The sequence below is a fragment of the Hylobates moloch genome, unplaced genomic scaffold (genome assembly GCF_009828535.3).
Source record: "Hylobates moloch isolate HMO894 unplaced genomic scaffold, HMol_V3 SCAFFOLD_9, whole genome shotgun sequence".
Lineage (NCBI taxonomy): Eukaryota > Metazoa > Chordata > Mammalia > Primates > Hylobatidae > Hylobates > Hylobates moloch.
Genome location: NW_026652284.1, coordinates 81,954,094 through 81,981,410, shown reverse-complemented (window position 1 = coordinate 81,981,410; position 27,317 = coordinate 81,954,094). Strand labels below are relative to the sequence as shown.

Below are 27,317 nucleotides of genomic sequence, written 5' to 3'. Positions count from 1 at the left end.
TTAAACCTCTCTCCCCACAGCACTTTGAGGGGGCGTTGAATCCCAGGTATTGCTGGGGAGAGCACGGGGAAGTCTCTCAGGCAGAAACCTTCACTGCTCTTCAAACTACAACAGTTTCTCCCGCTCTGCTCTGTCACTTGAGCAGATCTTGCAAAGCAGCACATCAGGATGAGGGATGTGCATAATGAGAGATTGGGCTGCTTGGTGAAATAATGAGCTCCCAGGCAGAAGAAGAATTTAAGTACAGACTGAAAGATTCATTCACTCGACTTTTTCGGCATTTGTTATGTGAAGCTTTTTCTGTTCATGTTTAATACTTAAAACTTGTTTTGAGTTTTTAACACCTGAATATGGTACAAATCCAAAAGGCACAAAAGGGTAAACTGTGAAAACTACCTCCCTTCCTTGTTCCCCAGCCAACCAACAATTTCTTGTGTATCCTTCTAGAAACATGTTATGCAAATACAAATACACATCATTTCCTATTTTACACAAATGGTAGCATAAAATGCACACAGGTCTGCATCTTGCTTTTTTTCACTTAACAATAAAGTCTGAAGATCGCTTTCTCTCTCTCTTGAAAAAAGTATGAAATATGGAATGACAATTTCTTCAACATTAGGTTGTTTCCAGTGTTTTCCTGTCATAAAGAATGCTGCAATGAACGTCTTTCTATGGGGCTTTTGTTCACATGTGCGTGTATAAATTTGCTTCTGAAATTGCTTTCTTTAAATCAAGGGCAGCCTTCTTAGTAGCATCTTTATATCAGGTGTTTCCTAATTTAGTGTGCCTCAGAATCGCCAGGAGGCCTGGCTGAAACACAGGTTACAGGGCCTCACCCCCAGAATTTCTCATTCAGTGGGCCTGGGTTGGGAGGTACAAGTATTTGTGTTTCTAACAATCTCCCAAGTCAACACTGATGCTGCTTGTTGAGGACCACAGTTTGAACAACCACTGCCTAAACCATTGGACTTTGGTGGGCCTCTCCTTGTCCTCTTTGTCCTACTTCCCCTTTCTTCTTCTCTGCTCTTACTCACCACCTCTTCCTTCTCCGGCTCCTCTCCCTCTACATTTTCTAAATGGAGAGTGTCTAAGTTCTATCCTTCACCCTGTTTTGCCCACCCTCCAATTCTCTCCCCAGCAATCTCATCCTTTCTCATGACTTCAATCATCCCCTCTTTACAATTAACACTAACTTCTCTCCTGAGTGTCACACTCTCCTGAGTGGCACAGTGCCCTCTCTCCTTGTGCTTTCCAGCTTCTGCACCTTTGGACACCCCCTTGTTCCCTACCACACACTCTTCTTCCAACTTCCTTATGTCTAAGTCCACCTGACCCTGAAGACACACCCTACATGCCACGTCCTTCCTTGTGTCTTCCTGATCCCACAGAAAAAGGACCTCTCTACATGCTGAAGTACTTAGAAATGAGGTGTAGGGGTGTGTGTGTGTGTGTGTGTGTGTGTGTGTGTGAGAGAGAGAGAGAGAGAGCACAGATAAAGCAAATCTGGCAAAATATTAACAAGGAGTCAATCTAGGTGAAGGGTAAGTGGTATCAAATGTATTAGTCTTTCAAATTTTCACTTGAAATTTTAAAAAATAAAATGTAGAAAAATAAAAAATGGAACTGCCTCTTTCTTCAGACCTCTTCTAGCACTTTATCTCCCATAGAGTCACTGTCACTTATCTACCTTATATTACAATTATTTACACCTGTGTCTCAGTTGCTAGCCTAGTCCAAACATTCTCTGAGCGCAGGGATTCTGCCTGGCTTGTTTGTTCAGGACCCTTCACCACCTGGCCCAGTGCCTGATATGCAGTGGGTGCGCTGCTTCACAGGAATGGTTATTCCCTTGTCAGAGATAATAAAGGAGATATTACTACTAGGTCTTTCCAAAACAAAAAGGTGCCATGGAAAGAGCATATGCTTCGGGACCAGACAGCCCAAGGTTAGAATTCCAGCTCTACCATGCACTAGCTGTGCAACCTCAGGTAAGCTAGTTAACTTTTCTGGGCTTCAAATTCCTCATTAGTTAAATGGAAACTGCTATTCACTTAAAAATATGAATATTGCATAATGTATATAGATTGCCTGGCAGAGTGCCTGGTGTATGGTAATCACTGAACAAATATTAGTCATTGTGTACACACACACACACAATCATTTTATGAAATCCAAGTATGCAATCTAATTCTCTGCACAATACAATAGTTCATACATGTTAATTACAGAGTCCTAAGCAAAATTCAGTCCAGAAACCATGGATACTTCACATTCTAACAAAGATCTAGCCATTGATACCTTTGGTGAGATGCCTTCCAAAGATTATTCCTTTTATATATGAATTAACTCCAGCTTTATAGCTTTTCCTAACATCCATTACCTTATAAAACTGGAACAAAGGCATGGCTTTGTTTAAGTTCAATACCAAAGACTCCAACAAATGTTTACTTTTCTCTTTTAAGGCTTCCTTTACCCACACCACACCTCAGTAAACACATTTAAAAAAGCCATTTGCCCTGCTTTGTAGTGTGCAATTCAATCTTTCAAGACCCCTCCCAGGAGTGCCCCCCAGCCCTATTTTTACTTTTGAGACCATGGGTTATGTTCTGTAATATTCTGTAATTTTCCACAAGATCACCTGTTTAAAATCAGCCAATACATTCATTTAGGCAAAAAATTGGAGTATAGCTTTTTCTTAATCATGAATTTCTACCAACCCCATATCATCCTAGACTGTCTTGTAAGCAGAAAGAGAACTCCCCAGCCAAAAGCACTGGGCCGCTGAGGGGTGAGGGCTGGGGAATAAGCAAGGTCATGAACCCACAGGGCACTCAGGAGTGTAGTCTCCATCATACAGTCCTTTGGTTTCCATTTTCATCCTGAAAAACAGTGTTTACACATCTTCCCTTCTCCTTTGGTATCCAGCAATGGAGCTCAGCAGAACAAGAATGCTGTCCATTTAGGAACAGCCCTTTGGAAAGCATGATCCGTTAAGACTATCAAAACTTCAATTTTCAAAAGAGCTGTGCTTGGCACACAGTGGAGGCTCAATAAAAACTGGTTAAGCAGTTTAGACCAAAAAGAACTGGAAGAGAGATAGAGGGAAGGGGGAAAGGAGAAAAAAGAACACATTTGAGACAACTTCATGGATTTGCCATGATTTGGTACCGAATACAAGCCAGGCTTTCAGTTAGCATAACCTTATTTTTCACCCAAAGAGTCTGAATAATTTGCAGTGTATGAGAAGTTAGAACACCTATGTTTTCTCCAATTTACTCCTTCTTCATAAGCTATGGCCAAAGCCCTGCAGTTCTCACCATCTTATCTTTTAAGCTACTAAAATTGAGATAATGAGGACACAGAGCTATTTTTCCTCTCTAGTAGCAGCTGCTGGAGCAGAAAGCTAGGCTTGGCTTGCTCACCTTGAAAAGACAACACTGAGAGAGGAGGTGAGCGGAGGAAGTGAGAGGAGGAAGAGAGCTAGGTTTTCCATGGAAATAGTAAGTCAGCCTATATGATGGCTCTAGTCACATCTCACAACATGAAGCCAGTCACTGCAGTCACCATGACCCAGGCCACATCAAATGCACTCTTAAGTCCAGGGCAGCTGTCAGGCAGTGCTGGGACATTAAATCAACTTCATTTTCTCCCTTAAAAGTGGATTTACAAATATAGATGAGAACATTTTACTTTCAACTTGCACTTTTAGTTTCTTCTCACCAGCCAACTCATCTTAGCACATCCCTGTTTACCTCCCTGAGACTGGCTCTCAGTTCTTAGATGATATCTCCTTGTTAGTATTAAAGCAAAATCCAAAAGGAAGGCAATGGGGCAAAACTATTAATGCAAATAGGGCCCAGAGGAAATATCAACATGTCTCCTCACCTTGCATTTTCCCACAGTTTCAAAAACTACATGCACATCTCTTTTGTAAATCCAATGCACTTGAAGCATTCCAAAGAGACCCAAGATTAGAGGAATCTCTCTATAAAAGGAACATTGGCTTATGTGTAAGTAGTCACTTCCAATTACCACCCTGGTAAATGTGAGGATTTGTTTGTTGAATTTCTTAAGTTGCACATGTAGAGCGGAGGGACACTGTATGCTTCCTGCAAGCTTCATCTTCTCTGATCATAATGCTCATTCTTGCTTTGGAAATTTCTTAGTGCTGTGCTTCTTGCGTGGTTTTGCAAAAAAAAGAACAAGGAATTGCCTCCACTATTCATAACAGAAAAAATATACCAAAGAAAGGTGTGCAGAGATCATGTAAATGAATAAAAATGAAATTCAGGATACCAGGGAAAGGAGCTAGAGAGAGATGGGGGAAATGAAGAATAAATGTGTAAAGGCATGGAGAAGAAAACACTGATATGTCTCAGCACTGTAACTGAAAGCATGCACTGATCTTTGGAGTGAGGTAAGAATTATGCAGAGGAGCTTGCTAGTGTTAGGCTTATCAGCATGCAAATGTTCCATTGAAGAGTGCAAGGAGTTTTCACTCCCACATCAGTTCCGGTCAATGATATGTATGATATGGGCAGGTGATGTACCAGGGCAACAGAAGACGTGGATAGAGAGAGCCCTATGTGCTGGAAGTGCTGGCCCAGCAGCCCCATCTTTGTGGGGAAGGAGAAAGTGTGGCATGAGGACAGGTCAGGTGGCAAAAGGAGGGTGGTCTGATTGAACTGCTTTGCTCAAGGAAATGGGGTCAGCCATTCATTTTCTTTCTTTCTGGATACAAACAGGTTGTACCCTATAGATTGCTTAAAGAAGGAAAATCATAGCTTGCTTCGGCTTAAAACAAAAATCAGATTTCTCTCTATTGGGAGAGTCAACAGCATGGGCTCTGGACTCACAGGGCCCTGGGTTCTAAATTAACTTTTTCCATTTGCCCAATCTTGCAGGGCCTGATATGTTGAGAGGTAATATTTAGTGGAATCAGAATCTAAGAGGCCCAAGAAGATTATCCATGATGTCTCTTAGGCTCTTTGCTCCCTTCCCCGCCTCCATGGGGTCTCAGCCCTGCCCACCTCCAATCTCATTAGGAAAATTTGTTAACAGAGATAAAAACAGATGCCTTACTTGTGTCCTTGGCCCTTTCTAAAACTGCAACAACTTCCTGTCTGGAAGGTCCTCCCCAATCCCAAAATGCAAGAAGAACATTTGCTGATGCTCTGACAAAGCAGAAGGCTAGACAAACCGATACCCCTAAGTCCTCTCCTGCAACTCAACACACAGCGGGAAGGAGGAGCAGGATACACATCGCTCAGGAAAGTAATCACTTTGCTTCTGAAAACAGAGGCACTGGGCTAGAAGGCAGCAAAGAATAACCCTGGGAGATCAGAGTTTCATATTATTGAATTATAATAGACTTTTCTAAAAATCATAAAGATCGGAGATGGCTAGTAGTAGATTTATTTGTCAGCATGATTATTTAGTGTGATGGTAGTGAATGTTTTCACTGAATCCTGAACTAAGGTCATTCTAAAAGGCTTGGAGGCAGAGCAATTTAAAAAAAGGTTCATGGAAAGAAGGCTTTTTTTAATCTTATGTATAATAAACCAAGGAAGGGTGAAACTTAGAGACGTGGAGAAATTGTTATGGTGTTCCAGTGAAAAGATCCAAAAAGGAAAAGTGTTCCTGAAAGTCAGCACAAAGCACTAAGCAGCATCTTTAATGCTCAAGTAATTCTTCTCTGTGGTCACATGGCAGAGGTCTTTGTAGCACACCATGATTGGTTTAATCTTAAAATCACTTCGAACAGAGAAAACAGCCCTGGACAAACATAAGGGGCCCAGTTTCAAGACTCTCCTTAGAAATCTAGGAGGAAAGGAAGCCTGTAATTAGGGTTTGCTGCACTCTGCTCTGAGGGTGATGTCATCACTTGGAGAAAGGCAATGCTCGGTGCCAGGAATCTGAGTTCACAGCCCTTTAATAACTCACTAGGGTCTTTAGTGGGAATTCCTCATCTTAGGGATTAGTGACCAACAAATCTACTTCTTAGGTACCAGTGTTTGGATAAGGAGAGAAAGAAAATTGAAAAATTCTTGTAAATGGGAGTCATGTGAAAGAATATGACACAGAAGTCCTCCCATTGGGATCATATGGATGGGATCTTAATCTACATACACACACACATATGTACCACACACACACACTTCCCATTGTTTTATGGCTTTTTTTTTTTTTTTTTTTTTTTAAAAAAAAAACTCAACAGGGAAGTAAAAAGCCGGCTACTCGAGTGCCAGGGCTAGAATCTGGTTGTCTGAACCTCATTTCAGTGCTCTTTCTGCTGCCACACCCTGGGCCCTGCCTGCCATCAATTTCCAAGCAGTGACAGTGTGGACACTCAAAACCTTGTCCACCTAGATACCAGAAGCCCAGGGACACCTGTTCACATTACACAGGCTTCCAGGCTGCAGAGACCCTGAGGGCAAAAGCTGATCCTGTTGGAGACTATTTCTGCTACATGTGTCATTGTGCAGGAAGACTCTGTCTCAGAACCAGCAAAATGGGTTTTGGGTTGAAGAACTCTGCAATAGTTCTGCCAGAATTCGCCTGCAATGGACACTGCAAATCTGGAATTAATCCCCAAACCTCATTTTGACTAATAGCTTTAACACCTTCCCTGGCCAAATGTTTTCCTATAATTTAATTAAATTAAATGATTAGAGTTTCGTGTCTTTCCTTTTTTTACGTTCATGCTAAATGAGAGGTAGAAATAAAATGTAAGTCAGCAATGAAAGAAAATGTATGCTTTGGAAAAATCCATAAATCTTATCATCAGGTCTTGATTATAGATCTGTGGCAAGAATACCGAATACTGGATTGGTTTTTTGGTTCTTGTTTTTCAAATAAATGCATCAAAACTTAAATATCCAAATAAAAGCTATCCTTTAACATAATCATCTTGGGAAGACATACAGGTTTCTCCAATGATGCTGCCATGGCTTTAAAGCATATTTAGAAGGTCTCCTCTGATATGGCCGGCTTCAAAGATGATATATAAAACTTTGTGCAAAAAAAACCTCATTCTTAATCCTCAAGTGGTATTATCCAGCTTGTTGATATATATTCACATTTGGATAAAGTTGGTTTCTGGTGTTTTTTTTTTAAACATCTTGAAAAATCAAGATTTACCACTATTGTGAGCATTCAGAAGAATGTCACAGATTCTCTCTTCCAGTGGGGACACAAATCAGTGTCTGGCCTGCTGCCACTGTGGCCCCATGAGGACCAGTTCAAAGGAGCCAGGGAGCCAGGGAACGCTGGTGGCCTTGCTCACCCCATTCCTCTGAGCTCCGGGGCAGAAAGACTGAACCTACCTACGGCTTCAACCTGCATTGTGCCACTACCCTCCTGAATGCTGAAAGGCAGTGAAGAGCTAAACTGCGTATCAGTTGCCTGGGGGGCATAGTTGGGCATGGAAACTCAAATGTTCGCCAAGGCTAGGCAGGGAAAGTTCCAGAATGGAGAATGCTAGAGAAAGCAATAAAGAGCCCAGTACCTCATTAGAGCCACTCATCGCCTTGCAAACACTCAGGCCTAATGGTTGCCAGAATCTTTAATTATCCAAGAGACTTAAAAGCCTGAATTTTTTAAAATAATAATCTTCTGATTATTTAATGTGGGCAAAAAAAGTTAAAATTCTAAACAGAAGTACAAAAATGCATAATACACACATACATATATGCATTCTGTGGACCATCTAAAGGCTGTAGGCCACAGGTTTGTGTCCTCTGGCCACATAAACCAAAATATCATGTGATACTGAAAGGGCCTGCTGCCCTGAAGCCTGTGAAAGTTTCTGTGCAGACGTTACCAACGGGAATTTGAAAGCAAATGCAACTGCTCCTGATGGATAAGTCCACAACATGAACATCACAAACACTTCCACTGTGAGAGGGATGCCTTTTCCTTCTTGCTTTGTTGAAAACCTTTTTGTCAACATTTGTGCAATTTTGCCTTTTGTAGTCTGCTTATTACAAAATCAATGATATTTTAGAGAAATGCCTTAGGCTCTGCAGATAAAAAAACCTCTCAGCCTTTCTAATGAAGTAGATTTAACTTTCATGATTTCTCTTTAAAAGCTCTTCAGTAACTAACACAGGAACAGGAAACCAAACACCTCACGTTCTTACTCATAAGTGGGAGCTGAACAATGAGAACACATGGACATGGAGCAGGAACATTACACATCAGGGCCTGTCGAGGGGTGGGGGCCTAGGGGAGGGAGAGCCTTAGGACAAATACCGAATGCATGCAGGGCTTTTACTTCTTGCTTTGTTGAAAACCTAGATGATGGGTTGATAGGGGCAGCAAACCATCATGGCACACATATACCTATGCAACAAACCTACACGTTCTGCACTTGTATCCAGGAACTTGAAGTAAAATAAAACATTAAATGCTCTTCAGTAGTCTGGAGAAAAATATTTGGAACTTTTTTCACTACTTATTGATTAACCCAAACCTCAAACAATTGCTGCAACCAAGTAATAATAGTCACTTAAAATATTATTAATGAAGTTAAAAAAATTTTGCCATGTAAAACAATGCAATATAAAATATCCTCCACTGCCATTTTTCAAAGCATATGTGAGCTTAAACTTGTCTGCTCTGAGCAACATGCATGAGCTTAAACTTGTCTGCTCTGAGCAACATGCATGTTCCTACACATGCACACTCACATGTACACCCACATGCACAGGCACACACATTTAGACAAGGAAAGTAAGCTCCTGCTTACGGTGAATGAGTGGTATGGAATGAACTGGGCTGGAAGGTCAACTCAACTCCACATTAACTATCTCATTGGTTTACTACAGAGCCTGAAGCTTCCATCATTAAACTGTCCCTTCCAGGTTAGGCATTTTCTATAAAAGGTCCCTATTGAAGCAGAACAGTTAAAACAATCACCCACTAGCACTCATTATCACAGATTGCATGATAATTAAAATTATGGTAATGATTACAGCTCATAGTTGTAGCTTGCCTTAACATTTGTTTTGTTGTTGTTGTTGGTGGTGGTGGTGGTGGTGGTGGTGGTGGTTTGTGTGTGTGTGTGTGTGTTTAAGACAGGGTCTCATACTGTTACCCAGGCTACAGTACAGTGGCATGATCATGGCTCATTGCAGCCTCTACCTCCTGGGCTTAAGCAATCCTCCCACCTCTGCCTCTTGAGTAGCTAGGACTTCAGATGCATGCCACCCCGCCCAGCTAATGTTTATTTTTTATTTTGTAGACATGGGGTCTCCCTACTTTACCCAAGTTACTCTTGAACTTTTGGCCTCAAGGATCCTCCCACCTTGGCCTCCCAAAGTGCTGGGATTACAGGCATCAGCCACCATGCCTGGTCCGTTAACATTGATAAGACACTTCCAGTTACACGATCCCATTTTCTTCCCAGGGACTCTGACATAGGCCCTGCCTCTCCCTGGTCACACTGTTGCTCAGTTACTGGTTCCAGGCCTCCCTCCCCAGAGCACTGGATCATCATGCTTTATGCCCTCAGCATGACGCTGGCTGCAGCAGAGACATTTAGAAATCTGTGTGTTTGTCTGCATGCCAGAACCAAGGCCCAGAGAGGTCAGATAACTTGCTCAGGATGACTCGGTGGCCATCCTAGTCCTGTGCTATCACACAAACTGCCTCTTACTGATCAGGTTCAGCAATCTAGCCTCTGAGAGAACGGGATGATGAGAAAGGGCAAGCATTGGCTGGAATAAGGAGGCACTAGGCGGGGATGTGGGAAAGGAGCAGACAGCCCTGAGCACAGGAGCACAATGTTCTCAGGAGAGGGCAGGGGCAGGGAGAACGGGGCTCAGGTAGCCGAGGAGGTTAACAAAGTGCCGAAAGCGCATGGCTTGGGCAGGAAACTTTAAATGAAGGAGGAGTGGACTTTAGAGACACATTTGCCTACAGTTCTGTGTGAGACCAACCTCGTACCCCACAGCAAGACCTGCTTCCTTTCTGGGAGGCACTGAGCCACGGAAACTTCTCCAGGCTGTACGGGCACTCTATCACCACTTGCCCATTTGGGCCGCCTTTCTCAGGCCTATTCTACATTGTTTTATACTTGAGTGAAACGAGACACTGGGCAATTCTTCTTCTGTAGCCGTGCCTGCAAACTCCCAACCTGTTTCCTTTCTCACCCAGCCTTCCCCCTGCTCGCAGACAATAAAGCATTGACCAGAGCAGTGTACATTGACCTTTTCATTAGTTTGAAGACAAACTCTTCTAACACCCTCCTAGATGGTCCAGAACCAAAGCAAAAAACAAGCTTAGGTTTCATCTGGCACCTTCCCATGAGTGCAAAATAAGAATCAAGGATCAGAAGCTAAGGAACACAGAAAGGAGAGTGGGCATAGCAGAACGGTTTGGGGTTTTCGTAAAATCAAAGAGACTCGTGGCTGGAAAGCAAACCTAAGTATCAACAACTCTGCCTTCTTTTATCCAAACCGGTGCAATGGTGGACGTCTCTTCTCAGGGCTCACTTCGCCACAGATTTTACCTTTGTACTTCTTAACCATGTGGGCACTCCGAAAAACAGAAAAAGGTTAGTTAAGCAGCCAACATTAAACAAGTGGCTGAAGGTCACAGTGGTGGCCACACCTCCATCAGTAGAGCTCAGGGACCTGCAGCCTGCTTCCTGTATTCCATCCTTCAACCAGCTCAAGCCTGGAAGGAGCTATGGGGTCAGGGGTCTGCCCGGTAGCTTACCTACGAAGACAACAGCTCTGAGCTCCTCTCTGTGTCTGGAGGAGGCTGCACAGAGACGCCTTTGGGGGAATCTGCACTGCAGAGAGAAAAGGTTTTCTGGCCCCATCTTCCCAGCTCCAAGTGCTAAAATGAAGCCTGGGGCCTGAAGTATTTGGGTGGGACATGCAACTTGGCTTATTACATTCTACGGGAAGCCACAGAGGAGCACACTCCCTTTTCTCCCTTAGCCTCCACAGAGGCAAAAGATGAAAGGTTCATTTTCTTTTTAATAGGAGACTACCGATAGAAGCTTTTAAAAAAGAATAAACTGCTGAGGATAGGCACGTTATTAAGAGGTATGAACAATGAATCAATGCTATTTTGTCACTCACCTTCGCCTCTTCATTCACGTCCCAGGTAAAGGAAACAGCATTATATGCAATCTCTTCAATGTTTCCAATCGTATTAAAGCTCTCCTTGTAATCGGCTGTAACATTAAAAAAAGAAGATGCTTTTAAAGGAGTAAGAGTGACTCAGTGACATGTACCGAACCATCATTTTCCAATGGGTAAATTTAAACTTTGCTTATTTTTCTGGCTATCTCCATGCTAACAATTAAAGACTGGTGCTCACTGATGTTCTTTTACAAATACTTACTCTATAAGAATGTACGCGTGTTCCTCTATTAAAAGAGTAAAACTAAGCAAACCAATGTTCTTAGGTAATTTGTTCATTAGTTTCATTTTTTACTAGTTTTATAAAATTATTAAGGTTTTCTTTTTTCTCCCAAGCCCCATGTCACCTATCCACTCTCCCTCCTGCTCACTTTTCTGCTACTTAATTTTGCTAGAAGCACCAGGGTACTCCATACAGAATTTTTTGTAGAACAGAATATTCTGTTTATCAGTCAGGCAGTGTGATCAGGACTTTAGCAAAAAAAAAGAAAAAATTTCAAGAGACCACAGTAAAGCTTTTTTAAAATTTCTTTTTGGGGCCAGGCACGGTGGTTCACACCTGTAATCCCAGAACTTTGGGAGGCCGAGGTGGGAGGATCACCTGAGGTCAGGAGCTTGAGACCAGCCTGGCTAACATGGTGAAACCCCGTCTCTACTAAAAATACAAAAATTAGCCAGGCATGGTGGCACATGCCTGTAATCCTAGCTACTTAGGAGGCTGAGGCACAAGAATCGCATGAACCTGGGAGGCAGAGGCTGCAGTGAGCTGAGATCGTGCCACACTCCATCTTGGGTGACAGAGTGAGACTCCATCTCAAAATATATATATATAATATATATATTTTTGGACTTAGGTATGGAGAGTTGAGTTAATCATACTTAGCTCACTATCATCATTGATCTCTTCAAGGCCCTCTCTTATTTTATGACTTTATTTGGTTACTATGTATTTCTTTTTCTTCCTATTATCCTTTCCAGAAATACAGTAGCTATAAATGTGTTAATATATATCCTTATGGAATATATTGGTTTGATTTGCCTGTGTACATAGCTTTAATTTTCATAAATTCTGTTGTTCCATGACTAAAGTTGCCAGATTGGGCAAATATTTGGGATACACTTATCTTCAAAAGTATTCATTATTTATAAGAAATTCAAATTTAACTGGCACTCTGTATTTCATCTGGCAACCTAGACTACAGACCTTTTCAGATCTAACCTCACTGCTAGTTGCATGCCTATTTCTTTTCTTCTGTTTTTTTTTTTTTAATTATACTTTAAGTTTTAGGGTACATGTGCACAATGTGCAGGTTTGTTACATATGTACACATGTGCCATGTTGGTGTGCTGCACCCATTAACTTGTCATTTAGCATTAGGTATATCTCCTAAAGCTATCCCTCCCCGCTCTCCCCACCCCACAACAGGCCCTGGTGTGTGATGTTCCCCTTCCTGTGTCCATGTGTTCTCATTGTTCAATTCCCACTTATGATTGAGAACATGCTGTGTTTGGTTTTTTGTCCTTGCAATAGTTTGCTGAGAATGATGGTTTCCAGCTTCATCCATGTCCCTACAAAGGACATGAACTCATCATTTTTTATGGCTGCATAGTATTCCATGGTGTATATGTGCCACATTTTCTTAATCCAGTCTATCATTGTTGGACATCTGGGTTGGTTCCAAGTCTTTGCTATTGTGAATAGTGCCACAATGAACATACGTGTGCATGTGTCTTTATAGCAGCATAGTTGCGTGCCTATTTCTAACTGTGGCTCCAGGGACTGTCACCACAGTTTACTTATCTCCCATGCCAGAGATGGACCCTTCAGTGATCTCTGCTCTCTGGTATAGACAACTCTGTGATAAAAATTCGTATTCCTGGGAGCTGAACTGATGGCTGATCACATAAAAAGCTACTAAATGTGCTCTCCAGAACAGCCCTCCAGACTCACTCTCCAGGATGGATCAGCCAGTGCAGCCTCCCACCAGAACTCTATTTCCCTTTTTCTCTCTACTTTCTTGCCAATCTGATGAGCACAAGGCAGCATTCCACTGACGATATATTTGCACTTCTTCTACCACTTTTAAGTTCAAACATCTCTTCTCACACAGGATAGCCAACCAGGTGTCTCCTTACGGAAACTGCTTACTAATGTCCTTTGCCGTGTTTCTATGGTTTCCCCTGTGGAAATTTTAAAGCCAAACTACATGTTTACATTTTAAATAAAGCACATACTGCAATATAAAAGTATGTGTGGCCACCACAGGAAAGTCAGAGACCATGAACAATAAGAAAAATATTTAAAAGCAATCACAATCTTCTCACCCACAAATAACCAACTATAAACAGATCTGTGGTACACTTCATCCTTCCTATCTTTCTCTCTGCCTCCCTTTCTCAAGACTATGTAAATATTTTATACAATACTGTAACAATTATTTCTTAATTTATTTATTTTTGCCTAATGCATCATCAGCATCTTCCCATGTCAATAAACTGGTGTAAAATTACTTTTAATGACCAAATACCACTAAATTGAATTATGTGCCAGGATTTCATTTTGCTTGTCTTGGTCAGATGATGTCCAATACTTTTCCATTTCAAATAATGTTTTATTTAATTATCTATACAGCTAAAAATGCATATATGCTTAATTATATTTCATTAACATATATTCTTAGAAGTGAAAGTAGCAGGTCAAAGGAAAAAAAATTTTTAAGGCTTTTAATTCATTTTGTCAAAGTGTTCCTGCAAAAGTTGAAACAATTGATGTTCACAGTAACAGCACATGTGCGTGTGTTCTTGTTTCCTCAAAATGTTTCTTTCCAAATTGATACGCAAAACATGGTGACTCGTTATTTTAATTTGTAATTTATTGATTGTGAAACAGGTTGAATCATCTTTCATTTTGTTTTTGACTCTTTGTATTTCTTTATTTTTTTCTCTTTGTTTTATTTATTTATTGTATTATTTTTTATTTTTATTTTTTGAGACAGAGTCCCGCTCTGTCACCCAGGCTGGAGTGCAGTGGTGCAATCTCGGCTCACTGCAAGCTCTGCCTCCTGGGTTCAAGCAATTCTCCTGCCTCAGCCTCCACTCCAGGCTAATTTTTTGTATTTTTAGTAGAGACAGGGTTTCACCATGTTAGCCAGGATGGTCTCAATCTCCTGACCTCGTGATCCACCCGCCTTGGCCTCCCAAAGTGCTGGGATTACAGGCATAAGCCACGGCACCCAGCCCTTTTCTTTGTTTTAAAAATGTATTTATTTATTGGAACACTTCCTGTTCTGTCCTTTGCCCATTTTTTTTCTTAGGGTATTCAGTTTTCTTACTGATTTTAAAATAAATAGTTAAAGCTAAAAGAGAAAACAAAAAGGAAAAAAACACAATTTTATATCTTTCAAATTTAGAATAAGGTTATACGACTATACTTGGGATGATTTTAAATATAAACCTGTGCTTCCAGCAGGCCAGCCAAACTCCTAAAATTTTGAAGAGAAAAGAAGACCGTTGAATTTAGATCAACTGAAGTCCTTGATTCTTTATAGCTAATTATTCTAAAAGACAGTCTTGCAACTTTGAAGTTTTAAATACACATTTAAAAATAAGCAGCTTTTAGGTGAATTGTAAAAAAGAGAAAATGTCATATCTAGAAATAAAGACAAACCAAGAAAATTTTTTCAAACATGTATCCTAGCTCTCATGAGTTACAGCATCATGAGGTTTTATTTCCCATAGCTTCTCCACATAAAAAATGTCTTCTCTAAAAATTGTATTAGCTCAAATAAGGAAAGAATTTCAAAAACAAATGCAATATAGATACAAATAAGATACTCTAATCTTGTTCAAGGTCCCTGTCAGTTTCTATCACCTTCACTTAATCAACAAATGTATTGAGGAAATATTTTCTATGAGCCCTCTATGTGCCAGGCAGTGTCCTCATGCTTGAGAAAGAGCAAGAAACAAAACTAAGTCCCTAATCTTTTGGCTCTTTCAGTCCCAGAGACAGAATATAAATAAGCATATAGATAAATAAATGAATAAGATGATTATCCTTAATCTGCTTTTTTATGCCCAAAACAAAAGAATAGTAAGACTACTTTTTATTGAGTGGTTCCATTACCTTGTGTATGTCCTTCATGGCATGTACAAGTATTTTATTTATTAGTTTACTATTTATCACCAACATTTCTCATTAGTTATATATGTTATATGAGGGCAAGGAACTTATCTTAAATACTGCTGCTTTCTCAGTGCTTAATATCATACTCATAGGATGTGCTCCACAAGTTTGCTGAGTGAATGAATGGATGGAACCATAGGCATTCTAAACAAGAAAGATAACTAAAAGACTAATGTCATGCACTCCTCTCTAGCCTTATACCATACAAGAAATGTCTGCTCATCTCTACCCTTTGTGTTCAGTCTCTACAGGTGGTACAATAGCTCTGCTCCCACTTCACGACTGCCAAAGTCTTCTGAGGGACTAAACAGCTGATGCACACCAATGTGGCTTCGTCCACATGCATAGCTGTCCGACAAATAAAATGCTAATAGATGTGCCTCCAGTTTCTGAAAGCTGGGTGTATGTCCTAGGGTGAGTGTTGCATGCTTAAGAGTTTATAGCCCACGGGAGGAATGGAAACTCAGTAATCTGGTGTTGAGCCTTCCTCAACTTATTTCCTCAAGAAAGTTTCTCAAACCCAAATGTTGTAAATGTTGACAGCTGTAGTCAGGAACTAAGACATAGTAATGAGCTGCTGTGCCGGTTCCCTTGAGCTGTCATAACTAATTACTATAAACATGATGGCTTTGAACAACAGGAATATTTTTGCTCACAGTTCCAGAGGCCAGGAGTTTGAAATCAAGCTGTGCCATGCCAGCAGTGTGTGACTCCAATCTCCGCTTCTGTCTTCACATGACCTTCTCTTCTGTGTCTCTGCATCTGTTCCCCCTTCGTTCCCTACCTTTTTTTTTTTTTTTTTTTTTTTTGGTACAGACTCTCACTCTTATTGTCCAGGCTGGAGTGCAATGGTGCAATCTTGGCTCACTGCAATTCTGCCTCCCGAGTTCAAGTGATTCTCCTGCCTCAGCCTCCCGAGTAGCTGGGATTACAGGCATCTGCCACCACGCCTGACTAATTTTTTTGGTATTTTTAGTAGAGATGGGGTTTCACCACGTTGGCCAGGCTGGTCTTGAACTCCTGACCTCAGGTGATCTGCCTGCCTCGGTCTCCCAAAATGTTGGTCTTACAGGTGTGAGCCACCATGCCCGGCCTGTTCCCCCTTCTCTTCTAAGGATTTGTCATTGGATGTAGGGCCCACCTTAATCCAGGACGATCTTATCTTGAGATCCTTAATCACAATCTGCAAAGATCTTTTTCCCAAATAAGGTCATATTTACAAGTTTTGGGATTTAGGACGAGGACATATCATTTTTGAGGGTCCCACTTAACCTCCTACATCTGGGATTCCTTCCTGTGATTAGAACTCATGTGATCTGAGTGAATGGCTTGTTTTTGCAATGATAGTTACCATAGCTGAAAAATAATCACCCCGCTTTAAAAGAATTATAAAACACAACTATAAAATACATCATTGTGAACATATTGAATTTCAAATGGACTTTTTTCCCCTAAAAAAAGTGACAAGGCAACATAAAAATGACATATTTTAAATACTAGTCTGTAAACACAATACTAACACCTACCTGGCGAGGATGAGTGAACAAATAGGAAAATGGCTTAATATTTCCCAAAACAGGCATGATGCAACAATATTATTATTGGCTGAAACAGGTTTAAAAAAATTATGCCGGCCCGGCATGGTGGCTCACGCCTATAATCCTAACACTTTGGGAGGCCGAGACAGGTGGATCATCTGAGGTCAGGAGTTCAAGACCAGCCTGGCCAACATGGGGAAACCCCATCTCTACTAAAATACAAAAATTAGCCAGGCGTGGTGGTGAGTGCCTGTAATCCCAGCTACTCTGAAGGCTGAGGCAAGAGAATCACTGGAACTCGGGAGGCACAGGTTGCAGTGAGCCGAGATCATGCCATTGCACTCCAGCTTGGGTGACAGAGACTCCATCTCAACAACAACAACAACAAAAACAATAAAACCATGGGTAGAAAAAATGGGAGTCTTTCTAATGAAATAAGAATGAACTTGATCTCACTGTTAATGTCATATGCTGTCAGAGATATAGCCAAAATGTTCAAGGTCCTCTCTAAGGCTGTGTGTGTCCTTGGAATCTCAGAGTGAAGTGTATGGGAACACATGGAAATTCTCTAGGGCCTGCTAGGATCCTCCCAAAGCAGAACAAGTGTTTCCAAATTCCCATGGCTTACAGGCTTGAGTGGATATTCTATAACGGCGCTTCTCAAATGTTGCAGTGCACCAGAATCACCTGGAGGGCTTTGGTAAAATGCAGATTCTCTATCCACTCTCAGAGATTCCAATTCCATAGGTCTAGAATGTGGCCAAGAATTTGCATTTCTAGCAAGGTCTCAGGTAGAGCTGATGTGGCTGGTCTGGGGACCACACTTAATATTGTTCTATGGCAAATGGAAATGCCAAAATAATTAAAAGGAGCAACCTCATTATTGGATTATTTTGGTGCCTTTGGTTCACTCCACACAGTATTAGAAAATGCTATATCTGGCTGGGCATGGTCGCTCGTGCCTGTAATCCCAGCAACTTGGGAGGCCAAGGCAGGTGGATCACGAGGTCAGGAGTTTGAGACCAGCCTGACCAACGTGGTGAAACCCCATCTCTACTGAAAATACAAAAATTAGCCAGGCGTGGTGGTGTGCACCTGTAATCCCAGCCACGCAGGAGGCTGAGGCAGGAGAATTGCTTGAACCCGGGAGGCGGAGGTTGCAGTGAGCCAAGATTGTGCCACTGCATTCCAGCCTGGACGACAGAGCAAGACTCTGTCTCAAAGAAAAAAAAAAAAAAAAAAAAAAATGAAAGAAAGTGCTTTATCTGTCATTAAGGTCCTACGTCAACTGTCAATGAAGTCCATGTGACAGTTCCTCTTCGCTTCTCAGATTTCCCTTCTTAGGAGGACTAAATACCAATATGGGAGGACAGGCAGTTACCTGCACAGTAAGATTCGAGCACCACCTGCTCCAGGATGTCTGCTTATTCTTATGCCTGGAAGCTCATCCTGAAACACTCCATCCTTTGGATAAAGACATTGTCATCTCCTGGCATTAAAATGCAAATGCTCTTAGGATAATAACTGCCACAAACAGAGAACTTACAAGCTCATGCCAAGCCTATGTGAAGCCTTTATCATCTCTGCTAATCCTGGCAACCACTCCGTGAAGCAGGAATCAGCATCTTCCTCCCACAGAGAAGTTAAGCTGTTTGTGGAAAATCACATAGCTGGTAACAAGCCAACCTGTGATTTGAATCTGGGTCTGCTTGATGCCAAAGGCTACACTTCTAACCACTGCCCATATTTGTCTTGCAAATTCAACAACACATTGTCAGCAGATATTGGGATCATAGTATGTCCTACAATGGCTACTAGTTTCTTGGGAAGCACTGAAGGAATGTAAGCTTGATGAGGCAAAGAGACGGGACATTTTGGGATCATTGCAAATTCCTTGACAAGAAGGACAAGGTTGGGGTGCTTCAGTAGAGAGGAGACAAACAAGAAAATATCTCCATATACTGCAAGCACTGTGAAGATTGAAAGAAAAATTCCAAAGTTAGCCTTTCTAAGAAAACAAGAGGTGTCAGTGTTGAGGAAGTGATGATAAACTTTGCAGTGCTTCTGCAAAGAACTACTGAGGATGTGTGAAAATGCAATGCTTTGTGTTTGTGTTTCTGGCAAGTTATATTTGGCACAGGAATTATAGGATCCAGTTCTATTTGAATTGTTATGGTGAATCCTTTTGTTATCTTTTTTATTTTTTATCTTTTGCATATAATCACTGGCCTGTTAATAGGTTTTTAAATTCAGACTTCTGTAGGCTGAGCTTTCTTCAAACAGATTGTAGGTGCAAGTGTGATTCTGGAAATCCCGTCAAAGGCAGTGTTAATTCTTCCACCTTAATTAAGCTTCACATGCTTGGTAAATTGTAACTACCCCTTTTAATTATTTTTGTATATATTGCTGGAGATTAAAAGGAGTGGCATAATTAATATAAAGATTGCTTCTCTTCTGAAAGGTGCGGATTCTGTCTGGACTAGTGAAATAACGAAGCTGGAATGCTGAAAATGGCTCTGGGCACGATTGCCGACTCATGGTACATACACCACGGCCTAATAAGATGCTTTTAACAAAAGCTGAGAGCTCGACATAGTTTATATATTTGGGGTCCTGATGCTTAGAATTCTATTTACAAGGTGGCAATCAAGGCATAAAGAGAAAGAACATGGTGGTGGAGACACGCAGACCTGAATTTAATTTTCCATCCTTCTTCCCACCAAGCCCTGAGACCTTCGGTGAGTTAATTCAACTTCTCTGAACTTGAAATTTCCTAATCTACAAAATAGAGACAATAGCTAAGAGAACTGGACCCTGCGAGTCTCATAGTGGAAGGTGGGACCAATACAGGTCTCCACTTTGCACCTCCCACCTGTCCTCAAACATCCACTTCTCCCTGTCTGCAGTGCCAAATAGGATCGGCTCAAACTCAGGAAACAGGAGAGGGTCCTTCCAGGAACATTTGCTCTGACTTGAAACAGGCAGAATAAATGAACCCTAGTCTAAGTAGATTCTGAGATTTTTTTTTCTGTTTTCAAAATCAAAGCAGTGGCTTCTTAAAACCTGAATGACTCACAAGAACTCACTTATGAGTTCATTATTTTCTTTTAATGCTTTACAGAGTCAGAGGTGACCTGACTGGGTTTCCTTAAGTGTGTTGACACTAGAGCTGATTTTTAGAGGCACTAAAGTATTTCCATCATTGAAATACTGGCCCATGAGCAAATAATAATAATGGTCACCATTTTTTGAGAGCCCTGTGCTAAACATATACACTTCACAAGTATTATCTCAGACAGTTTTTCTTGGTAGCTTTTTATTGTTATTATTCCCATGTCATAGAATAGGAAACAGGTAAGCATGTAAGTACTCTCCCATCCCCCACAGTCAGTTTGTAAGGGGCCAGGCTGAGATTAGAACTTATGAAATTCATCTACATACATGCCAGAGGCCTTTGACTTCTCTGCTACACAGCCAAATGAGCCTCTTTCCACACTCAATCCAGGACAATAACAGCTGAAATTATGAAAACATATGTGACCAGCATAGAGTGACTCTTCTATTATATTATTAAAGGCATAATTACTGATAATATTATTACTATTTACTCTCCATGGCTTAGTATAATACCCTCACAGATAACATTTGTGTTTCTTAGAACTTTCTCTTTAGGATACATCTAATATTTCACATGTGCTTGATTCACCCTCCTGTTTGTGGAGAAGGAATTATATAGACAACGTTATAGCTTTCAAGTTGTACTGACCATAAGCACAGAGTATGAACATTTGACATTGTAACCCATTATTACGTTCTGTGTATGCTAGTATTTTTTATTCTATCTGATTTCATTTTTTAAGAATGTTGGTCTTGACTAGCAAACTTGATTTCAAACTGACAATAGGTCATATCCTGTACATAGACACACACAGACACACATGCACGTGTGCCCAAGCTTGCACCATGGCACATAGCTCCAGATTTAGTAACTCAGATAGGCTAAACATTCAACTCATTTCATTAGTCCATGTGGCTCAGGGAGATTTTAAATATAACCATTTTGTCTCTGTCCACAAATTTAATTTGTAAATCACACAAAAGTACCTGGCAGTTTCTGACAGTTTTCTGAATGAAGGAAAACGCAAACTGTGATTTGGTAGGTAACATGCTTATAACACTGCATGAACTACTCAAGCATATGCCGGTTTTCCATTCTTCATGCTGTTGTCTAATATACTGACACTCTTGGGAGTACATGTGGGGACAAGAAGTTATAGGCACATGGGATTAGAAGTTACTGCCCAAAGTGGTTAATCAGCAGTAATGACCCCGGCAAACAGGGCCCCTTCTACCACAAAGCTCCCTAATCTTTTCCCACCCCAGATGATATATCCGGAAACTATAACACTTGGTTAAGCTGACTCTAATTTATAAAAGGAAACTGAACTCTTTCTGAAATGGTGGTATTTTATATTATTGGCAAGCGTCTCAAGAATGTCTGTTCTATAAGACTCCACAGCCTCATTCTAGTGTCTAACAACCCTCAGTGTGAAAAATAATTTTCAAACACTTATAATTGTACTTCAGAGTTGCAGACTGAATAGATTCAAACACTAGAAATAACTTTTTGGTAATTGGCAGTGCAGAAGAAAGACTATAAATCTTCAAGTGGATTATCTTTCACTAAATTTGAACTACAAGCCCAATTACTTGAGTAACTCAAAATACAGTAAGATAAATGTTCATTTTCAAGCTTCCCACTTACCCCTGGCTGCCCAAATCACATACACAGAATGAGTTAAGTGACATAGGAAGGTAAACCTCTTACCTGTGTTAAGGGGGTGGGGAGCCACTGGGAAGTGGCTCATGGACTATTCTAGTTTGTTGCAGGAATGATTTTTGCATTAACTGCTACTTGAATGACTCACATCGCTAGTCCTGTGTACTTTTACTTATTTTTCATCAATTCTGAAATTATTAGAGGATTTTGATATTATGTCAAAATAGGAATTTGAGTTCTCTTAAGGAGGGAAACTGCTGTTGCTGTTACAGTTTACCGTTCTAATGCTGACCCCAGACTGTAGGTGTGAGTGGACTTGAGTCCACAACAACCTTTGGAGAACTACATGACCTCATTAAGCTGGCTGCCTTATCTGTGAAATGGAGACACTACAGCACCTATGGCACAGGATTGTTGAACAATGACGAGACTCTCACTTATTAAGCACTCAATTATTTCAACACATGTTTTTTCAAAAGCAGAGAAACTAGTGGTGGTCCACATTCCTGAAGTCTGTTCAAAGAGTTTTCTTCAGATTAGCTTTACCTTATTTTGGCTTCTACAACCTCAAAGAGTTTAATTTAATTTTGAAAAAACTTGGCAAGTTTTAGGTTTTGTAAACAAGGAAGAAAAACTTTAAATTTGCCTAATTTCACTCTTGTGGATGTTACAAAGACATACATTTGTTTCTATTGAAGGCCACAGGGAGAGAAACTTCTAGCAAATGCTAGAGGGTGGCTGAATAGACCGGCTCTATAGTTTTGTTCATGAAACATATAAGTTTCATGAACTATCTAATTGTATCTCTAGGGTTTTATTTTTGTTGTCATTTTTAAGCCAATCCACTAATACTAAAAACTATAATACTATAAGAGTGCCTGAAGTTTCCTTAAATGCACATCTGAAAAAAGAAAATAATGAGATCCCAAACAAAAAACATGAAATCAAATAAAAGTATAAATTCCACATTGGAGATGAAAGAATGATGTTATAGCTATGGATATAACAAAAGTCCCACCGGTTGGGGAAAAACAACTCAATGTCCAGTAAATATGTATTTAAAAAAATGACAGATAGGAAATATAGCACTGTATAGCACTAAACACGGCAGGTCTATCAGTGGTTTCAGTTATCTGTGCGTGTGAGTATGTGTGTGTGTTTTGATTTTGAAATCTCGTCATCTAAACCAGTACCTCTATAGGACAGCTTTACCCTGTCATTAAAACAGACTCTCAGAGGGCTCTTCAAGCATCCATTGTCTGCTTTTATCTTCTCTGTAACATTCCTTCTGGGTAACCGCTCATGGCTTTAACATTTGCAGGAGCAGGAGAAATATCAGAAAAGGCTTATTAAACAATAATGTGCTGGAACCAGATAAACTGAGTTCCGAGGAGCAGTGAAGGAAAATGATGAAGGGACACATTCGTTGTAAGTTTTAATTCCACATCTAGCTACTTTTTTGAAAAAAGTTTGTCTTTCAACAATTTTCCACAGGTTTGTTTCAGGAAAACAGAAATAATTTCTAGTTAAGTTTAAAAGGAGACATTTATCCTTGTTTATGAGTATATATATTATGTTTGTAGGCTGGCAATTAAGTCTCAGAGGTATTTAAGTTATATCAAAATGTTTATAGTACAATAAAATATATTTAAATATAAGAAATGGAAGTACTAAAGGCATATTTAGTCTTCTAGTATCAGGAAAATACTACCAAAAATGATTCTTTCAGCATGAAAGAGGAGAGTCCAACCCCAGTCAGGTTTCTCAGTGAACCAGGCACATGCCTGCTTACTGTCACTGTCACCTAGATGCACAAAACCACACATGGCAGTGTGCTCATCGATTGTGCAACATTGGTTGAGCATCTGTTCTCTGCCAGGTTCCGTACCAGCTGCTAAGCATACAAAGATTCAAGGTTAAAAAAATCCTCTCTTCATTCAAAAAGTTCAGCGTCTAGTAGGATGAAGAAAGGAATGAATGAATGAATAAACCAAGTGAAACACTGCCAAGTGCTATTGTTTAGATCTAAACCAAAGCCCGCAGAGGGAACAGTTGACTCTACCTGGGAAGATTAGGAAGATCTTACCTGAGTGGGGACAGGGAACAAGGTCTCAAGGTGTGAGATGTCTTCCAGGTGAAGAAGCGACGGAGGGCTATTCTAGGCAAGGAGAACCCCAGAGATGGGTCAAACAAGAGGTTGGAAGTAAATAGGAAAAACTAGTGAAGGGTGAAAAGACATCTGTCATTTTAAAATATTAATAAAAGACAGATTATGCTGGATTGAGAAATGAGTGACAGTTTAAGATGTCGGGCAGGAAGTGTAGGCTCCTCTTTTAAGAAACATGGGGTGGAAGGAAAGAAGAGGGCCCAGCAATAGCTTGAAAGGGAGTCTGCAGGGATCAGGGACTGGAGCTGGGGATAGAATCCTGACCCTTCCCTGGAGGGAACCAGAGGGAGCCTGAGGACCACCCCCATCACACACACAGCGGAAGGGATTTTCCAGAGATGCTGCCCTCAACAGAATGAGTTTCCAGGATTCATCCTGAGACAGGTATCCAGTAACTGAAAACCCACAGTGGCTCAATTATGATTGAAAATTATTTTCTGCCTAAACAAATATTAAACTTTAGAGAACTCTTGCATTTACAGTGTTTTAAGTTAATTAACCTTCACAGCCTACCGCACTTTTATCACATAAATGTTTCTAATCAAGGTTGAGATGAAAAGGAGTTTTCCATAACTGCAGCTTTAGCACGTCTCTAGAAAACAGAGCATGTCTTACACTGCACATGAACTCGTGACAACAGCAAGGGCGGATGCAACAGAGGAAGGATCTGGAGCTGCAAGTGAGGCTGTTGCTGGCCCACACCCCAGAGTTCCCCTCGCATCTGGTCCTATGGAGGACGTGGGGATGGAGCTCACTCTTCTGACTGAGCTCCAACTACAGCCTTAATTCTCACCAGCCTTTGGATTTTGTTTTTTTAATTTGGGAGCTCTCAAGAGGTTTGGTTTGGTTTGTAATCAAATTTATTTTTCATGTCTATTCAGAAGTATGGAAACAGCCTAGAAAAACATCAAAAAATGAAATCCTATTTACTTGAGTTATTTTTAAAGGAGAGAAGACCTACATTTTCCAGACTGTAGGGAGAGAGCAAATCTGTATAATTTGGGGAAAAGGACAGCCCTCCAGAGAGCCAGAGAACTAAACTAGATGGGATGGTGGGAAGCCCTGCTGAAGAGAGTGGGGAGTTGCTGGTGCTCTTGCCTCCCAGGCCTGTTTGGGCCACAAATTCACACTGCCTGATCACCTGGCCACCTGGCCACTTGGTTACCTGACCACCTGGCTACCTGATCACCTGGCCACCTGGCCACTTGGCTACCTGATCACCTGGCTACCTGACCACCTCGCTACCTGACCACCTAGCTACCTGGCCAGCTAGCCACCTGACTACCTGGCTACCTGATCACCTGGCTACCTGACTACCTGACCACTTGGCTACCTGGCCAACTGACCACCTGACTACCTGACCACCTGGCTACCTGGTCACCTACCTACCTGGCCACTTGACCACCTGACCATCTGACCACCTGGCCACCTGGCCACTTGACCACCTAACCACCTAGTCACCTGGCTACCTGACCTCCCAACATGTGGACGTCACCTCTTCCTACATACCACTTTAAATCTCCACCCTCCCACTTTTCTGCATAGCTCTCGGAGTAGCCCAGCCCAGGACTGGCTATAAAAACTGAGAAAGCATTCTTGTAGGACTCATCCAAAGCCAGCTTCCTCGAAAAAACTCAAATAAAAACAAACAAACTTTTTTAACAGTTAAAATAAACTGTCCTTTAGGTTTAATTATGATTCCTGTTTGAAAGTGGAGCATGACTCCAGATTAAAAAGAGCTTCTAGACCTTAACAGGATAGCCATGCTGAATCATTCACAGAGATCAACTAAAGTCTGTGATCAAGAGTCCTTTGAGAGGCTTCCTTTGCCCTCAGAGAGAACTATGGAGAATCAAACGTGAAGAAATGTTTTGATTTCATTTTGAAAACTTAAGTTTTCAAAAAAGTGTGACCTTAATATAAAACTACTTTCAACAGAGCACAATTTAAACATTGACTCTTAAGAAATAGATTTGTATTCGGACACAGACGAAAATCCTATTATCACATGCTAATAACTGAAATTGTACTATAATTGCCTGCTAATTACCATGGAAATCTACAAGATTAATATTAACAATGTAACTAATAAATCCCGATACAGGAAAGATTACTGCGAACCAACATTAAAGACAGAGATTGAATAAAGAGCATACAGTTTATTTCACAATTAACTACAACCTTGTATCAATAATGCTTACACTGGATGTGACTATAAAGTAATGATGTTTATTTGGATGTGTTTATGGAATCAAGCTCATTACATCACAACCTGTACTGCCCATTCTGAAAGCACAAGAACTGCTATGTGCATTATTTTGGAACATCTGCACCAGAAAGTAGTAAAGGAATTCTTAGTTCTCTTCTGTAGGGAGAAGTTACATATGAATGTGCTACCAATTAACTGTTGTAGCTTCTGGCTTTCACTCTATGAAGTTAATGTTGGTTGTTGAACCTCTTCTAATTTTCCTTCCCTGTTTGAAAGGTAACAAATAGAAAAATATGCCTTCCCGAGAACGTGGTTTTGGAATTATCCACTATTTGAGGAGATTTGGACTGATATCTAGTTGACTTTTTTATTTGTGATCCATTTTAAATATTTTTTAAATGGCTCACACACTGTGCAAAACTGGATAACTCCACTGTGCAAATAAGTCCTGGGAAACTCCCAGCCTGTTCTATGTGTAGACGGTGCCTCAAAATCAACACGCCCCTGGCTGAACTCAGTACCTGGCCAACCTCCACTCCCTCAACACTTGGCCACGCTGCTCCTTCTGTCTCACCTGCCTCTGGGGAGGGTATCCAACCAGTTAGCAAAGCTGTGCTTTTCTTCATGATCCTTTTGTTCCCCTGTATCCCCCACAGCCAATCAGTCATCAAAGCTCTATCAGCTCGACAGTTTGTCTCTCACTACTGGGTTAACTTTGTATTTCCTCTTTGCAATTCATGCCTCCAATCCCAGTCTTTCTCCTGGCTATTGCTGGTTTTCCATTGCCAGTCCATCCCTCACCGCATCCATCCCACATGCTGGCTCAGAATTACCTCCCTGAAATACAGATATCCCATTACAAACCTGCCAAAAATCCCCAATGGTTATCCAAAGCCTCCAAAATCAAGCACTGCAACTCATTCAAGAGAAAGTTCATTTTATCACAGTATTCTATTTGACTATTACTTCTGCACATTCTCCACTGTCTGTCCTTATTAAAGTTCTGGGAGGACTGATGTGCAAATGTAACACAGCCACTCGGATGAATGGCAATTTGCAGGTACAATTTCTATTATTACCCTCTCTTACACATCTTGGATCTCTAAAATCCGCTTCATTCAACAACAGAAAAACAAGGCTAAACAAGATATTCATGCTAAACCTCAGTATAAAAAAGTATAAATACATACACATACACACACACACTTGAATATGTCCCCAACAAAACTGTAAAACAAGACTTTATGGAGCCAAGATACTGTTAAAGCAACAAAGAGCAAG

The 27,317-nt window shown here is 40.9% G+C and overlaps 1 protein-coding gene across 1 annotated transcript in view; it reads right to left on the bottom strand.

Annotated features, from left to right (window-relative positions):
- Positions 1-27,317, bottom strand: part of GRHL2 (grainyhead like transcription factor 2) — a 176,147-nt gene that overhangs the window by 59,537 nt on the left and 89,293 nt on the right. The window contains exon 8 of the mRNA XM_032760147.2: positions 11,097-11,191. Coding sequence (XP_032616038.1) covers positions 11,097-11,191 — 95 coding nt within the window. The remainder of the gene's footprint in view (positions 1-11,096; positions 11,192-27,317) is intronic.